Source organism: Colossoma macropomum, unplaced genomic scaffold (genome assembly GCF_904425465.1).
Source record: "Colossoma macropomum unplaced genomic scaffold, Colossoma_macropomum, whole genome shotgun sequence".
Taxonomy (NCBI): Eukaryota; Metazoa; Chordata; class Actinopteri; order Characiformes; family Serrasalmidae; genus Colossoma; species Colossoma macropomum.
This window is the reverse complement of record NW_023494805.1, coordinates 40,013,368-40,031,825: the sequence shown is the minus strand read 5'-3', so window position 1 is coordinate 40,031,825 and position 18,458 is coordinate 40,013,368. Positions and strand designations below refer to the sequence as shown.

The 18,458-nt window shown below is 39.7% G+C and overlaps 1 protein-coding gene across 3 annotated transcripts in view; it reads left to right on the top strand.

Moving 5' to 3' along the window:
* Positions 1-2,206: 2,206 nt before the first annotated feature.
* Positions 2,207-18,458, top strand: part of LOC118825625 (tyrosine-protein kinase JAK1-like) — a 33,159-nt gene continuing 16,907 nt past the window's right edge. Inside the window, exons 1-9 of one of the 3 annotated variants that reach the window (XM_036596327.1) lie at positions 2,207-2,384; positions 2,593-2,817; positions 4,992-5,115; positions 6,228-6,357; positions 8,046-8,209; positions 8,536-8,869; positions 12,892-13,089; positions 15,769-15,926; positions 16,004-16,118. In XM_036596327.1, the coding sequence (XP_036452220.1) occupies positions 2,637-2,817; positions 4,992-5,115; positions 6,228-6,357; positions 8,046-8,209; positions 8,536-8,869; positions 12,892-13,089; positions 15,769-15,926; positions 16,004-16,118 (1,404 nt within the window). In that variant the 5' untranslated portion in view covers positions 2,207-2,384; positions 2,593-2,636. Of the gene's footprint in view, positions 2,385-2,568; positions 2,818-4,991; positions 5,116-6,227; positions 6,358-8,045; positions 8,210-8,535; positions 8,870-12,891; positions 13,090-15,768; positions 15,927-16,003; positions 16,119-18,458 lie in introns of all 3 variants that reach the window. The other 2 variants (XM_036596328.1, XM_036596326.1) reach the window with 2 other exon arrangements.

Sequence of the window (18,458 nt, the reverse complement as noted above, 5' to 3'; positions counted from 1 at the left end):
CTGCGGCTCAGAGCGGCCACAGCCGGTCAGCCACGCTGAGGCAAAATATTCTTATTTCGGTGAAATAATGACTCAAACATACGACAAATGAGCTGCCGAGAACCAGCAAGCACAAAAACCGTCAGAGGTGCAAAAACTCGTCCAGTACTGAGCACAGAAACCTCAGTGTTTTAGGCTTTATTGTTCTGTTTTTGTACGGAGCTCCTATGGTGACATGGTGTCTGTTTTTCCAAAAGTTTCTCGTGGCTATGAATTAATATATTGAGGCCACTAATTACTATATTAAGGCCACAGATTTCTACATTGAAGCCACAAATTAATATATCGAGGCCATGAATTAATATTCTAAAGCCACAAATTCCTACGTTGAAGCCACAAATTGATATATTGACATCACAAATTAACATATGGAGGCCACAAATTACTATACTGAAGCCACAAATTCGTACACTGAAGCCACAGATTAACCTTTTGAGGCCACAAATTAACATTTTGAGGCCACAAGTTAAGCCTCTTGTGGCCACAAATGACTATATTAAGGGCAACAAATGCGCATATTGACATCACAAATTAACATACGGAGGCCACAAATTCGTACATTGAAGCCACAAATTAACATTTTGAGGCCACAAATTGATATGTCGAGGCCACAAGTTAAGTTTTTTGTGGCCACAAATTAATATATTGAGGCCAACTAATAATAATAATTAATGGAGGCCACAAATTGATGTTTTGAGGCCTCAAATTAATATTTCAAGGCCACAAAATAATATATTGGCTTTTGGCCCCAATATTAATTTGTGGCCTCAACATATTAAATGAAATTTAACTTGCAGCCTCAATATATAAATTTGTGGACTCAGTATATTTATTCATGGCATCAAAATGTTAATTTGTGGCTTCAGTATAGCAATTCATGGCCTCCATATATTAATTCATGGCCACACCTCATTCCAAAATAATAGTGTCACACTAGGTGTTCCGTAGCTCAGTGGTGAGAAGCGGCAGCAGCAGAGCCCTGCAGAACAAAACAGACCTGAAGAACAAGTGACCCTTTCCTCACAAGTATAATTCAGTTAAAACAACAGTATTAGCCTTAGTAAGACAAAAAGGGTCCAAAAGTAGTGCCAAATAAAGTTTCTGTGACTCTAGCGGAACCCTTTTTGGTGCTAGATAGAACCATTTTTAACAAGGTTCTTTAAAGAGCCATACAACAACAATATATTGATTTGAAACATGTTCAAAATGCATGTATTCTTTACATAACCATTGCCTTCACTGAAGAATAGAATAGAATTAAAACAGTTAAATGTCTTTACAGTGGAATATTTAAGTAACTATACCGACTCGCCACCTCTGACTTAAAGTCATTCACATGTATTCATTAGAATGAGTAAATATGTTTATGCTTAATGAAAAGTGTGACTTTCTCCACACTGGGACAAACAAATAAACAAACAAAAAACTAGTTATGTAAACAGCTGCATAAGATGAATATATAATATGAATATAAGATACTTATTGATGAAAATAACTCTGATGTAAAAAAAAGACATATCTTATAAAAGATATGAGATTATACATGAATATATTTCTATTTTTTTATTCTAAGATTTAATTAAATGAAAGAAAAATAAAAGAAAGTGCTGGACTTCAAGTAACAATAAAAACATGACCATGTGCCTCAGTAAACCCGTCAATCAATGCACCAGTCTAATTCATTACTTTGTATTTGTTTATTTATTTATTCAAATAATTGAAATAATGTAAATCCATAAATACACCCTATAGTACGTGAAAGAAAATTAACACATATTTTTAAAAATTTTATAGATTTATTACTGATTTAATTATTTATTTTAGTTATTTACTTATTTGTTTATCTTATTTCCTCACTCATGCTTTCACTCACTTACATTCTTACTGAAGGGTATTTTAAAGCGTGCATTGATGGGTTGAATGGTGCCTTTACATGTGTAGATAAACGCTCTCTGTATTGTGTTTGAGGCACACTGTGCATGAATCACTCTTTCCCTGTAAAATGACGCTTAGAGGGAAATAAATGTAAAAAAAAAAAGTCTCTTTGCCTTAAAGGCTCAGTGCACAGTTTCACCACAAGTGCTTGAGAGCAGCAGCACTGAGGCGCCTCCAGCCAGCTCAGGGTTAAACCCTGCTGACATCATCACATAAAAAAAACCCACAGCAGGCCAATCCGGTTGGTGCCTCACACACCATTTACGAGAACCTCCGAGTGGACTTACCAGGAAGTCAAATAATGTGCATTATTATGGATCCAGTAGATATTACAGCGAGACTTTGGGACACAAAAATGGACCTTTAAACTATGAAAAAAGAAGCTCCTCGATGAAAACAGAGTCTGATTGGTAAGTTCTCCATGACTTTTTGTCTTTGAATTGAAGAACTTTTGATTACTGTGAAGATATAGTTCACTGTCCGTTTCCCAGCTCTTACTATAATCAGCTTTCTCATAAACATCTGAGGCTTTGTTAGTCCATATCAAGTTCCAGGTGTCATTTATATAAAATGTGTTATACTTTTTACAAACAGCAAAGGCTTCTTCATTCTTATCAGTCAGATCAACTGTTCTCCAGAACTTTTGCCGCAGCTCGGTGGAGATGGAGATTGGCAGGCAGGTCATCGAGAAGTTGCAGAGAAAGAAGAAGATGCAGCCCACTACGCCACCCATTTTGCAGGGTCTTGAGGTCCATTTTTACCTGCCAGACGCCCGCCAGATCATTCACCTCAGTGGCCGCCATTCAGCGGAGGAGCTGTGCATCGAGGCTTCCAAGAAACTGAGTGAGTAGGCCTGCTGACAGAATAGAGATGAGGTGATTCGTAATCTTGTAATCTGATGTACAAGAAACAAGGAAGTGGTGAAAGAAGATGAGCTACTAGACAAAACATGGATGTTTCAAAAGTAGATTTGCCTTCTAAACCACACGTCCACTTTATTAGAAACACACACTACACAAGTGTACAGTTGCTAACTTTAGCCCACCTGTAGTGTGGTGCTGGTAAGTTTCAGATACAGCTGAGCAGACCACCACCCAAAAATATCCAGCTGAGAGTGGCTCTGAGGCAGCTATAAGCAGTATAGGCAGTTGCTGGGGTCCCTGATCCACTACAGGGTTACCCAAGCACAGTTGTATTCAAATGTTTGTGTACCCCTGACCATATTTTGTTGACTTTCAAAGTGAAAAGAAGTAAACAACTAACTGTATAAAAAGATTTTTTTTTTTTGACAAATGTCAATGTATGGTTAATTTATATTTGATTAACCCCTTAAAAAGGCCAGGCCTCACCAGAGGGCCCAAAGCTTTATTACACACTTCTATAACATAAGAATAGTTCAACCAGCTTGCCCTGAAGTCCCTGTAGTGACTGAATAATAAGCCTTAGTATGTAATAAGCCTGGGAATTAAGGGGTTAAATTAAAATACAAAAAGAGTAATTGAGTTTGGACGCCGTACTAAATGGAGATTGCAAGCTGAAAGCGTGTCTTTCTACAGCCTTTTCTGCTTCTTTGTAGCCTTCAATTGCTTTCATTTAATGAAAATTAGAGTCATCAAATTTATTATGCACTGAAATTTTCATCAGCTGAAAATTCCTAATGACAGTTCTTGACTTGCTTAATCAATCCTAACAAGTCATTTAAGCCCTAACAAGTTAAATAAGTTGTGTCGCAGCGTTAATTCAAACTTTTTTTTTTTTGAGAAAATTCAAATGTTACATACATAACTATTATTATCATAGTACACACTATAATACCATAACAATAGCCTAGCAGCACCTTAGCAACCGCCTGGAATACCTTAGCAATGCCTTAGCAAAACCTTGGCAACCACCTGGTATACATAGCAATAGCCTCGTAACACGTTAACAACCTCTTGAGATAACATAGCAATGTCCAAGCAACACCTTTGTAACCACCTGGGATACCACAGCAATGGCCTAGCAACACCTTAGCAACCATCTGGGATACCTTAGCAATATCCTAACAAAACCCTAGCAGCCGCCTGGGGTACCTTAGCAATATCCTAACAAAACCCTAGCAAAAACCTGGGATACCTTAGCAATATCCTAACAAAACCCTAGCAACCACATGAGATACCTTAGCAATATCCTAACAAAACCCTAGCAACCACCTTTGGATACCATAACATGGCCTAGTGACACCATAGCAACCTCTTGAGATAATATAGCAATGTCCAGGCAACACCTTAGCAACGACCTGGTATACCACAGCAATGGCCTAGCAACACCCTAGCAACCACCTGGGATACCATAGCATGGCCTAATAACGCTTTAGCAACCTCCTGGGGTGCCAGAGCATTGGCCCAGCAAAATCTTAGCCACCACCTGGCATAACATAACAACGGCCTAGCAACGTCTCAGCAACCGACTGGGATACCGTAGCCCTTTTCCCTTTAAGTTAAGTTCTGAGACTTTACAACTGAAAAAGTGTCCGAACTTTTGCACATGCCACAGTTTATTATCTTATTTCCTATTTTTAAGTTGATCAAACATAAAATAATTTTGCATTAAAATAGGCAGAAAATGTCACTTTTAAAACAACTTCGAAAAACAACAGAATACATAATATGACCAGAAGTGGCCAAAGTTTTGCACACAACTGCCCTTTTTATAATCTATTTAATAGCATTTGTCAGTGTTTGGCAGTGAGTACAGAGATTTTTTTACATTTTTCATTAAAATAAATTCTTATTCTACTCTTGCATACCAAAGATTAATATTGGGGAGGGAGACTTTGGGCCCTTAGATGTTCAGAAACATCTCTATCTCAACAGACCGGCCGCAGTGTTTAACTGTACACCAGCAAGGTGGAGCTACAGGGGAGGGGTTTCTGATAAAGAGGCCAGGGAATGTAATGTTGGACTGTACTGACTGTAATAGAGAATGTGAGAACACTTTATTATCATTGATGCCATTATTAAATCTCTCTTTCACAGGTTTGTCTCCGCTGTGCAGCACACTGTTCGCACTCTATGATGAGCAGAGCGGCACCTGGTATCCTCCTAATCACATCTTTGTCATTGACGATGCGACGAGACTGAGGCTGCATTTTCGTATGAGGTATCTGTGTGTTTAATCAGCTCAGAGCTGCCAAAGATATACAGTCCATAAGTGTTTGGACACGTGTTTTATAGTTTTGGCTCTATATTCCAGCACAATAGATTACAAGTGAAACTGGAATGCTCTGTTTTACAGTCCCCTAAGTTTTAGTTGGTAAGTGTGCGGTTCAAACTCTGAAGTACTAGCTAATTATTTTGGGTACTGATGGTACTTTTTGAGACAGTCTATCTAAATTACGCTGGAATGGTCAACGGGTTCTAGGTATTACACTTTTAAAAAAAGATGGTTCCTTAAGGCTTCTTTAGTAAAGGAAACATGAGTTCTATGTTTGCTTAAATGGTTCTTTGCATGGTGAATTGGTTCTTCTGATGGAGAATGTGTTGTACATGGTTCTATATGGGACCTTTTTGAAAATGGCTCTGTATAGCACCAAAAAGGATTCTTCTACTGTTACGATGCCGAGCTTGTAACAGTAGAAAAGCTTTTTTGGAACCATTTTCAAAAAGATTCTGTAAAGAACCATATAACGACACAGTCTCCATCAATCTGAAGAACCATTTCCCCATTTTCACTTTGAGTGTTCATAGTTCTAAATAGAACCATTGTCTTTCCAAAAGAACACTCGAGGAACCATCATTTTAAGAGTGTATTTGTAAAAATAGCAATAATTGACAAGGAAAAATATTGAGAAAAGCCCCTGGGAAAAGCATGCTACTCCTGAGGTTTGAGTCCCAGCTGTACCATGTGCTGTGCATTGCCAAAGAATGGAGGGTAACGCATTCTGATTGGTCGACAGGGTTCTTATCTGTTACTATATTACTGTGCAACACTACAACCCAACCGTGACTGCATGTTGAGTGCTTAGCATACCTTTTTGAGCATGCTGAGCTACTCAGCCTGTTGATTATTGAGTAATTATAATGTAGTAGCACCAGAGCAGGTTCTGTGACTGCCAGTGTCAGCTGATCTGTGGCCATCATCATATGAGTTGGAGAAGAGAAGTGGTAGTCATAGTAGGAGTAGTAGTAGTAGCTTTTTGTTTGAAAAAACAAGAAAAGGTGATGCAAAATTAAATGAATGCTCTTCAATGAATGTTGGTGTTCTTGGTGCAGGTTCTACTTCATTAACTGGCATGGTACTGATAAGGATTCTCCGGCTATACTGCGACATTCTCTCAAACGGACGGGCAACCAAGGCACGGCTCTTCTGGACATGCCCTCTTTGAACTACCTCTATGCACAGGTATGCAATCCTACAGTCCAGTGCTTGTAACACTGAGCAGTACTGAACCAGGCCTTCAGCGGGCCCACATACTGCAATCAGGATCTGGGACAATAAGCACTTTTTTTGATGTTGTTTTTTTGAGATTTTTTTTAATACAGTTACATATTGCGCCTACCATGTGCATCTGCATGTGCCCGTCTGTATAGCCACGTCTCCAGAGTCTCTCTGACCCAGTGCCAGCCAGTAGTGGTTGCTACATAGCCCCCTGTTCCCCTTCAAAGGTCCCCGGCAACCAACCAGCTTGAGCCAAGTCCTTAGGCGTGCGTACATTCCTGGCAAATGCAAAACCTCAATAGTGAGTGCCCCCAGTCCTCCCCCAGGGCCACATCCCAACGGCTCCTCTGGCATATGGTAGAGCTCCCCACAGTGCACTACGTCAAGTCCCGTTCCAGCTAGGGGTGACGGCACCAACAGCGGCGCTCGACCTGACCCTTCTGCTCTCACCACCGCCCACTGTGCCAACAACACAGTCCTAAATGCCACTCATGCGCACTGGGGCTGTCACCTTCCATCTGTGTGGTGTGCCCTCTATGAGCATGCTGGTCACTGGCAACACCGTCGAGTGGCATCACATCGACCTCACCACTGAGCCTCCTCATGCTGGCACCATCGTCGGGCCTTCTTGCGCAGACCCCGGCCTCCAGTCTTGCCAAGCTGTCGAACCTTGTTAGGCTATCCTCCTTCTGGAGCCTTGTTACATTGTCGCTGTCATCATGGTCTTTCGCTGGGCTCTGCCCTTCTCGCTGTGCGCTCTTAAGTTTGTGGAAGCATGATTCCCCTCAAGAATGCTGGGGGGAGCTATCCCAGTTCTGACACCAGTGTAGCGTCAGCAGAAGAAGAAACTCAGCAGAGGCCATGATTCTGCTGCGAGAAGTGCTCTTTATTAAGCACACCAGCACTATATCGACCCCACACCCGGACACAAAACAACACAAACACCATGTATACATGACTTAAACTAACAAACAACAACAATAAACAACAGAAATAGTCCCTTTGTTTGGAGGACGTGTGGCCGTCTGCATAGCCACGCCTTCAGAGTCTCTCGGCCTGAGCGCCAGCCACAATACTGCAATATTCTGTATTTCACTACAATATTCTGTATTTTGTGAACAGTTTCTATTTGTGACATAAAGTCCATGTTTTATATAAACAGTTTAACATAAAAAACAAAAACATTAATGACCAGAACTCATGGTTGCTCTTGTAACTTGTCAGCTCATTTTAATGCTCGGAACTTTTTTTTAGTAGAATGGTCTGTTAATCAGTGCTTTTAATTCATGCTGGCTAAAAGAAAATGACAACTTTGTTGCCGTCATAACTTGGTGAATCAGTTTCCTCTTTCTCTGCATCTTCATCTCATTTAACAAAAATGCATCAGACTTGACGTGAAGGTTTCAGCGCATTAAAGATGTAATATCTTTGTGTGAAAAGACGTCATGATGACTAAACATTAAACTGAACTAAAACTAATATTCTATTTATAGATTTTGTGACTGTTATTGGTGAATATCGATAAATCCATAAGTGGTGCCAGCCCTATTGGAATGAACAGTCTGAGAGAAGCTGTAGGAAGCAAATTTTCTTTTAGTGTTGACTTTAAAGCAAATATTTGTAAAGTCAAGTCATGTGTGTTTGTCTTTCAGAGCCAGTATGACTTTCACAATGGCCTAGCCCCTCTGAGAAGCCCTCAGTCAGAGGAAGACGCCCAGCAGATAGAGAACGAGTGTTTGGGCATGGCTGTGATGGCTATCTCCCACGAGGCCATGGGCAATCACCTGCCCACACGGGAACTAACCAAGAGATTCAAGTAAATACTTTCAGTTCTCTATTTGATAGTGCTTCCTTCTTAGTTTAGCTGTATTAATGAACAAATAATAAAATAAATATTTGATTTAATATTTCCTTTGGAGTGCAACTAGCTTTTGGCTGGGTTTGGAATAAATGTTAGTTCCTCCGAATTATGGTTCACCAGTTAGTTTATCTTAGTTATGTTTTTTATGAAAACTGTTGATCTATTGTAGCAACAATGTGATTCAGTGTTTCAGCTCTAATCTGCCATGAGCATATTTAATAATCAAATGACCTCAGTCAAATGACCTTTCGCTTTCCTCCTCGACGCCTCTGCCATGCCAGGTACAAGAACTACATCCCTGCCAGTTTGAACCAGGTCATCTCTCAGAGGAACATCCTCACTCGTCTGCGCATCGCCAACGTCTTCAAAGCGTTTCTGGAAGAGTTCAACGACAAAACCGTCAAGAGCAGTAGTGTCAACAATTCCGACTTAAAGATCAAGTACATTTCCACTTTAGAGACCCTCACCATGAATTTTGGCTGCGAAATGTTTGAGCCCTTGTCGCTAAGCATTCATGAGAACGAGGACATGGCCTCAGGAGATGAGGACCAAACCGGGCATCGTGTGCTGGTGTCTGGAACGTGTGGCATAAAGTGGCAGAAAGTTCCAGCTGAGGTAAGAGAGCATTCTTGCCTTTATTTGTTCACTGAATTCCAAGGATGTAAAGGACGTCAGTCGGTGTAGATTTTCTTTATTTTCTACACTCTAGAAGTGAAAACAACAATTGTGAAACAGCACATCTATTTAGGTTGCTTTGAAGTGCGGAATTATCAATATTAATATGGTTCAACTGTCACTTCACACATTTTGAGGTTCAATGCAATTTTTGATTCCGTTGAAACCAACATGTTGTATATTTTTACACTGAAATGGTGTTGAAAACATATTTTAACTACTCATTTACATTTACGGCATTTGGAAGACGCTCTTATCTTGAGCGACTTACAATGTGATCATTTTAGACAGGTAGGCGAAGGTAGTGTTAGGAGTCTTGCCCAAGGACTCTTATTGGTATAGTGTAGGGTGCTGCCCAGGTGGGGGATTGAACCCCAGGCTACACCAAATGCATATACCAAGTGCAGATAATGAGTTAATTATCTTGTGATCTTAACATAACAACTTATGTTATCTTGAGATAACGAGTTACATATCTTATTATCTTAACGTTAGCTTGAGGTATGTTTACTCAACTGCATTCACTTTCTAGCTAAAGTATAAGAGATATAGACATAAATATCATCATATCAACATCAGTTGTCAATAGTGAATCATCCACAACACAACAGCCAGGCTGATGAGGGCAGGAGAGCAGACTCTGATGTAGGTAGATGTTTTTCCTGTTTATTCTCACTGTCCAAAGTTTTCTCCTTGGCTGGCTCAGCTTCTTTACCCTCACGATGTCAGACAGCTGGGATGCTATAAAAGCTTACACTTTTTTGGTTGCTGTTTTGGTTGCTATATTTTATCTGTCAGGATGCTTTGTTAAATAACCAGTGGTGGACGAAGTACACCAACCATGTACTTGAGTTAAAGTAGAGCTACCCAAGGTAAAATATTACTGCAGTAAAAGTAGAAGTTCCTCCTATTAGACCTCCACTTGACTAAAAGTACTAAAGTATTTGCCTTCAAATGTGCTTAAGTATCGAAAGTGAAAGTACTAAAAGATTAATTATGGCTCTGATGTCTTATTATCATTTTTGTAACAAGACTCGCTTCATCAACTCATTTTAGGTGAAAATACTCCAGTGTCACTCTTGGTAAACCAGTCTTTTAATAGAATGTCATTAATTAGTGACGCTGATGTCTATTAAAATGATCATAAGCACAAAACACTGAAGGCAAACAGTTTCCATCAGGTAGAACTGAGTGGCTCTGAAATCACTTTTTACAAACAAGCAAAGTTTCAGTTTAAGATTAATTTGAACTTAGTTACAAGTTTAAGTTTAATAAAAACTTTAAACTCAGGTTCACAAATGAGTTTCCTTTACTAAACTGCATCTGTAGGTCTCTGTTCATAAACATAAATAGCCAAAACTAATTTACTATTAAATGAAATAGTGTTTGTATAAATTCAGAATAAAGACACGTCAGTCACTGCATATGTGTACATATTTCTATATTATGGTCTATTTACACAAAGTTAGGTTTGTTCATCATTTATGTATCAGCAGTGGCATGTCAACAACATGGCGGCAGCAACAAGTGTGGCATAAACTGAATGCTAACTATAGCAGGGGTGGCCAACTCTAGTCCTGGAGGGCCGGAGTCCAGCACAATTTGTTCATTTCCACTTAAACACACCCGATTCAACTCATCAGTTAATTGCAGGATTTAGCTGACATGCTAAGAGCAGGGAAAACACCAAAACACCCCGGCCCACCAGGACCACAGTTTGTCACCACTGATCTTTAGGTTTCGCTTGCTAATTTGCAATATGAAGTATTTTAAAGTATTCTATTACCATGGCTAATAAACAGCCATATTCAGGGACTTTAAAAGAGAAATACATCGGGTTGCAGTGATTTCTGGACAATTCTAGCTGCCAAAGTCAACACTTCACTTGGCTGTAAATGTGTCTCATGTACTAGCATAGACTCAAAAATATAAATGAAATCGCAGACCTTCTTTGCTCTACTTTAAGCTTTAGCTCAGCTGTGGCTGCTTTTCTCACATCTCCAGCAGGAAACCTTTCCTCAAAAGTAGAACAGTTTTTTGTAAAATGTCTCTCAACGTTCGACTTTTTACGAGGCTGAAGTCGCTTCTTATTCGCCAGCTTCTTATTCGAATTGTCAGGTTCCACCTTAAATGGTGCCTGAGGCACCAGAATGTAAACCATATAAGATGGAACGGGAAAATTTGAACAAGAAGCTGGCGAACGAGAAGCTGACTTCAGCCTTGCGAGTGATTATAAACGTAAGTAAGTCCATCCGTCTCCAAATGATCAAGGTTCGTCTTAAATCTTTTGCTTTGCTGTTTCCTTAGCTACTAGCTAGGTGAGATGGTTGTCTACATTGCTATGGTGACCAGCAAGTCTAGCATTTAAGACCATTTATTGTTAAAACTGTGTTGAACGATCAACAGAGCTTTATTTTATTTTTACCTACAAATCTGATTCAGCTGTGGAGCCACAACAGGGCAGTAAAAGATTCCAGAGCCACATGTCGCCGACCCCTGTCTTAAGTGTAATAACATAACAGAGCAGTCCTACAGGTGACATACATGCCATGGTGAACCCATGTTGACATAACAACAGTATCTTCCTGGTAGGAACAGTATCTTCCTGGTTCAGTTCTTCCTGGCAGGAAGCTTGTTTTTCCAGTAACACAGAGGACCAGCAGTAGAACTGCTCTGCTTCACTACATGATACAGTCATATACAAAAGTTACACCTGATCAAACTACATGTTGTGTTGATATGCAGAAAAGTTGTTATTTACAGATTTACAATTACTGTTTGCTGAATTTAACATATTAAAGGGAAAACATCAGATGTGGCCTGCACAACAATTATAGCACATTTTATATTGTTATGATTTATTTGTCTCCAATATGTTAAACTCAGCACATAAACCAAAATTCTGCCTTAAAGATATAAAAGTAACAGATAAAAAAAGTAACAAAACATGTAAATTGCCTAGGGGTGTTCAAACTTTTGCATATGGCTGTATAATGTATAATGATTATGCTTCAATTTTATCCAACTCTAAATTTCACTGATGGTCTAAATAAAAAAAATAAATTTTGGTTGAATTAAATAAAACTAACCTCTTTTTTGGTTTGTTTTTTATAGCTTCGATTCAGGCATCCACTTCACTACTTATATCTGCCTTTGATATACATTTCAAGCATTTAAGCATAAGCATTTAGTCCTCGAGATTATAGAAATTGTACATACAGTGACATGCTGTCCTGCATTATATCGCTGCTGTCGGAACAAAGCCTTGTATCTCAATTTTTGCCATTTTCCAGTTTTTGGCATAATTTGAAAGAATCCATTGTCCTTTAAATTTTGTGTAAATTTCATGGTGAATGGACCAAAAGAAACAACCCAAAATTACTTGGAAAAAAGTCTGGTTCCATTGACTCACATTAAAAGTAGAGTAAGTTTTTTCCTTCTCCTGTAAAGTTATCATTTGGAGATACGAGGTTGTGCTCCGACAGCAGCGATATGTTCAAACAGGTTTTCAAATGTGAGTTTGAAGTGGACACTGGCAGGCCTGTCAGAGTGGTATTACATTTCAGAGTGGCGTTAAATTTCAGCCACTCTGAAATGTAATACCTCTTACTGTCTGTATTTAAACACAGTGCAGCTTCACAGTGATGTTTAACCAGGACTACAGTTTGTAGGGGAATTTGAGTTTTGTCTATTTCCTGCATCATTTTTCATGAATTCTTGGAATGTTGCATTAATCACTGGAAGGAAACGAGACAGAAAGACCCCAGGAAGAAATAAATCTCCTCTGTCATGCAAAGGAAATATGGCATCATCAACATATGCGCACTTGGCCAAAGTCCTCTGTTTTATGCCGCTCATGACTAACACTGTCCTGTTGCTTTTACTTTGTAAACTATTGTGGTTTAATGAAGTCTGGAATGGAGAGTGACGCCCTGTAATGTTCTTAAATACTTGTCTTGAAGACCTGCCCGGGCCTGTTTACCAACCAATGGAGGAAGAAATCAAGTAAAAGAAAAAGACGGCAGAGTCTGGAGAGCAATGGCCCGAAACACCCCAGCAAAGACGATGGCTGGACAATCTTCTCTGATTTTCATGAGATCACGTACATCGTCATCAGAGACTCTGCAGTCACGGTTTACAAGCAAGACAACAAAAGGATGGTAATCATGTCTTTACCTCCCCTCAGGGTGCTCTGTTTAGTGCAGAGGAGTGGTACAATGCTATGATTAGGTTCGGGCCCCAGCTGTGCCATGTGTCTGCTGTCAGATTAATAGTCCTGTCTAGGGGACTAAAAAAATCACAATACGTTCATAGTGAGACATAAAATGGGTCACAATATTTAGTTTTTCTGAAGTTTGAGAAGTTGGAGCAGACCAAAAAAAGATAAGATATTTTTAAAAATACTATCAAAAACCATAAATGAATTAATATTCAGAATTTCACACACTACACTGCACTAAAGCTAGTTAAAAAAGAGAAATTATGCTCTCTGGAGACAAGCAGTTGTTCAGGGTTCTTTAAGTACTGACGATGTCCATGATATGCTCATGAAAAGCGTATTGGGATGAAATGTAATGCAATTTATCACGATATTAATAAATATCATTATATTGCCCAGCTCTAGTGCTGTCCTAAATGACAGACCCTGCTTCGGCAGTTTCTGCCTGTAAATATCACTGCTGTATTACTCAGAAGGACTCGAAAAACGTTTGTTTTTTAAAATTTCTTAGAAGAAAGAAAAACCTGATGAAACTAAACTAAAGCACAGACACAGGTTTAGATGATAGTGATTCAAAATCTGAGGCAGTGAAGTCGAGCATCTGGTGCTGAAGAGACAGACAGGAGAAAAAAACCTGTTGTGTTTGAATCTGTGTTTGAAACTTAATGTTAGCTTAGCAACAGGCTACAGACCCAAACAGTGCCCCTCACCACAGTACAGGTTTGATTCTGACTGAGTGCTGCTCTGCTAAAACCAGTGTAGATGATAAGACTAACGTCTGAGAGAGTAAAAGTTGAATGACTGGTTTTGGAGCAACAGAAAGATGAAATCTAACCTGTTCTGTGGGTTTGAGACCGTAGCGCTTTGGCTAAGCTAGCTGTAGCTTAGTTAGTAGGCCAAAGGTGCCACACAGCAACACAGGCTTGTTTTTAAGCTAGCTGAAGCTAAAATGACACCCAATTTGAGAGCGCAGAGTCGAGTGACTGGTGTTAGAGTGAAAGTTGAGCATGTTCTGTGGTCCCTGCTGAAAAAAAGTCATAGAAGCCTTTAAAAGTCTGGTTCTTGGTGGTCTCCAGTAGTCAGTTATGGTATTTTGTGTTTTCCTGATGGTTTGATATCACAGTGTAAAGGATTCTAATCAGGTGTTTATCAGGTGTTCTGGGATTGATGCTAGATGCATTTGATGATTTCCTAATGGAATCTAAAGGTATTCAACAGGAAAGTAGAGGTCTCTAATGTTAACCGTTAGGCCAATTCCCTTTAGAAGCAGAAACCATGAACTTTCAATCCAAATGGTTCTAGTGGTCTTTTTTCAGCAGGGCTGTAGCTTTTAGCCATCGATGAGCTGCTATCATGCTTTGTTTTTCTGGGTTTTTTTCCAGGTTCTGATTTCTCCCACACCATCAATCAGTTAACCTTTAATTTAAATGGGTGGAATGTGTTTATGCACTGTTGTCAGAACAAAACCTTGTATCTCCAAAATGGTAACGTTATAGGAGAAGGAAAAACATACTTTACTTTTAATGTTAGTCAATGGAACCAGACGGTTTTCCAAGCAATTTTCAAACATTTCTTTTGGCCCATTGATCATTTACACACAATGTAAAGGGCATCAGATACTTTGAAATTATGGGAAAAACTGAAAAATTGAGATTCAAGGTTTTGTTCTAACAGCAGTTATATATATACTGATCAGGCATAACATTATGACCCTTGTTTCTACGCCCATTTTATCAGCTCCACTTACTATATATGTGCACTTTGTAGTTCTCCATCTGTTTCGCTGCATACTTTGTTAGCCCCTTTTCACCCTGTTCTTCAGTGGTCAGGACCCCCATGGATCCTCACAGAGCAGGTACTATTTGGGTGGTGGATCATTCTCAGCACTGCAGTGACACTGACGTGGTGGTTGTGTGTTAGTGTGTGTTGCGCTGGTATGAGTGGATCAGACACAGCAGTGCTGCTGGAGTTTTTAAACACCTCAGTGTCACTGCTGGACTGAGAATAGTCCACCAACCAAAAATATCCAGCCAACAGCGTCCTGTGACCACTGAAGAAGGACTAGAGGATGACCAGTACAAACTGTGCAGCAGCAGATGAGCTATCGTCTCTGACTTTACATCTACAAGGTGGACTGACAAGGTAGGAGTGTCTAATAGAGTGGACAGTGAGTGGACACGGTGTTTAAAAACTCCAGCTGTATTGCTGTGTCTGATCCACTCGTACCAGCACAACACACACCAACACACCACCACGTCAGTGTTACTGCAGTGCTGAGAATGATCCACCACCCAAAGAGTACCTGCTCTGTGAGGGTCCATGGGGGTCCTGACCACTGAAGAACAGGGTAAAAGGGGGCTAACAAAGTATGCAGAGAAACAGATGGACTACAGTCTGTAACTGTAGAACTACAAAGTGCACCTATATAGTAAGTGGAGCTGATAAAATGGACAACGAGTGTAGAAACAAGGAGGTGGTCATAATGTTATGCCTGATTGGTGTACATATATATATATATATATATATATATACACACCGTCATTACCATTACACCGCCCAACCCTAATTGTCCACCTATAGTGTCCTATATTTCAATGAATGTTCCTGTCGCCTGGAATAGGAGCTGCGTCTGGCTAGTCGTGAGGAGGCCTTGTCCTTTGTCAGTCTGGTAGACGGATACTTCAGGCTCACGGTAGATGCGCATCACTTCCTGTGCACAGACGTGGCCCCTGACGCTGTGCAGACAAACCTGAACGAAGGATGTCACGGGCCAATCAGGTGAGCGCATGCGTCCGTTTCTGACGATCTGCAAAGATGACATAACAGATGAACCTGACGTTTTGCCCTGTCTGCAGCACTGAATACGCCATCCATAAGTTGAAACAGGAGGGCAATGAGGAGGGCATGTACATCCTCCGCTGGAGCTGCGCAGACTACGACCACGTTCTGCTCACCGTCGTCTGCAGTGAGGTTCGTTTCAAGATCACTGGAAGTCAAGACAAGTGCAAAAGTTTGGACACTATTCTAGCTGTAGAGTTTTATAACTGAATTAACTCGTTAGGCCTTAATTGACTCATTAGGACAGAAGGAGGTCAAGTATTGTCAATATAAATTTTCAGTTGATTAAATTCCAGAGTGTAATAAATTCTTTGACTCTTCAAACCTTGTGCTAACACTCAACAGTCATGTGCTCGTCCAAGCAGTTGGCTGAGGATCTGAAAATGAAACAAAATCATTAAAGGCTATAAAAAGATATCAAGGGGAACTGCCTAAGACATTTCTTCACGTCCAAGAAAGCTCTCAGATAGAACTGCTGCGTATGCAGGCAAGAAATGCAAAGCAAAACCCCCACATGCCAGCAAAGGAAAGCAGGAAGGTTTAGCTGACACAGGAGTGGTGGATTTGCAGAACATGCTATTTTTAATAGCTTGCTGGAAATGTCATGTTTACTACTTTACTTCAGAAAACAATAAAAAATATGACCTTTCATAGGAACTTTCAACAGCTAAAAAATCTTAAAGTTATCTACTGTAAGCAAATGAAAGCAGGCAAATCTGCACTGTCGGTTGATTCAGTTGATAATTCCATTTATTGATTCATTTCTTGGTTCTGACATGCTGTATCTACCTCTAGGTAATAAGCGAATCCAGACACGTAACAGAATAATAGCAAGTTGCAGCTAAATTACAACCATGCTTATGCAGTGCACAGCATTCATGCAAAAAATCTGTATTATGTGTAGCACAAAAAAAAAGTCAAGCATTAATAAGTTCATTCACAGGATTAATTTTAAGAGGCAGATTTCACAAGATCCAAACAAAATGCAGACAAATCCATCAACAAAGGCGGGTAAAAGTAAAAATCAGAAGAACTAACGCAGCGTACTTTGAAGCGTGGCTAACGATTACACGAAAACCACCAAGACCAAAACTAGACAAACTGAAACAACAAGCTGCAGGTGTTGGGGGTAATAAGGGGGAGCCGGAATGTTCCAAACAGATCCAAGAGGGGGGGAGGTCAGCTACAGCATCATAAGATCTATTTATAGATCCAAAAGGGGGGTCGGTCCCACTTTATATTGTGTCTCTAATAACTGTGTAGTTACACATGAATAATGTATGCAACAACACTGTAACTACTGAGGATTTAGTTACAGATGGATTACAGAAGTACAGCCAATGTAATTACATGTGTATCAACTTCAGTTTTGGTGGGTGGGTGGGTGGGTGGTGTTTGGAGGGTGGTTGGTTGGTTGTGGTACCACATCACCTTATATCTGTATGATCATTAATAAACGATGAGTTGTGACATTAATAGCGAAATGAAAAAGAAAAAAATACTAAAAATGTATTTCCCCTGAAAAAGAGGGGGTGGTGGTGTGGCCAAGGACTATTGGCCTGGGAATATTAAAACCCTTCAGTTTTGCCTCATGTGGTTACACAAGTGTATTATCTACACAGGAACTTTCCTGTAGTGTTAAAGTTACACTGTAAAATAAGTGGACAGATCCTGTGTAGTTGTTATGTAGGTACTGTGTAATAATGCAGTGGTAATATAGACATTGCTTTGGGGGAAATGCAACACATTTAATTATTGTCATAACAGTTACATTTTAAGATAAGGGGTCACATTACAGAATGGTTTAAAGCTGAAACTGGTTACAGTGTCACAACATTAGCAAAATAAATGCTCGCTAAATGTCAGGAAAGCTGGCAGATACAGTGTAAGTAATGCCTTAATGTAAATTATTACAAACTTCCTTTTACTGCTGGAAAAGACTGAAAAAAAATGATGTTTCAGTCTGACTGCAAATGTAATTACACTTGTGTTATTACCCTTGTGTAATTATATGAGAGAGAATATGTTGTTACAACTATTAAGATACACTTGTGTAATTACATGAGGCAAAACTGAAGTTGACACACCTGTGTAGTTACATAAGCTGTACTACTGTAATCCATTTGTAACAGTGACTAAACCATTAGCAGTTACATTGTTGTTGCATATGTTGTTCACATGTAACTACACAGTTATTAGAGACACTTAATTTAAAGTGGGACCGGGGGGTCAGCTCCTAATGTTCTTTTACAAGAGCTGTCTCAAAGAGCCGATTTGTTCGTGAAGGACACATCAATATTAGACATAAAAATAAAAAAAGGCCGTAAAGCTGTTTGAGTAGTTTGAGACTCCTGTCTTCTGTTCGAGGGTTCAAGTCCACTCAGTGGTCCCAGCCAAAAATCTGTACATCTGTGTAAATCATTTATAATCTAATAATGTGTTGTCGTACAGCAGTACAATTATAAAAAATAT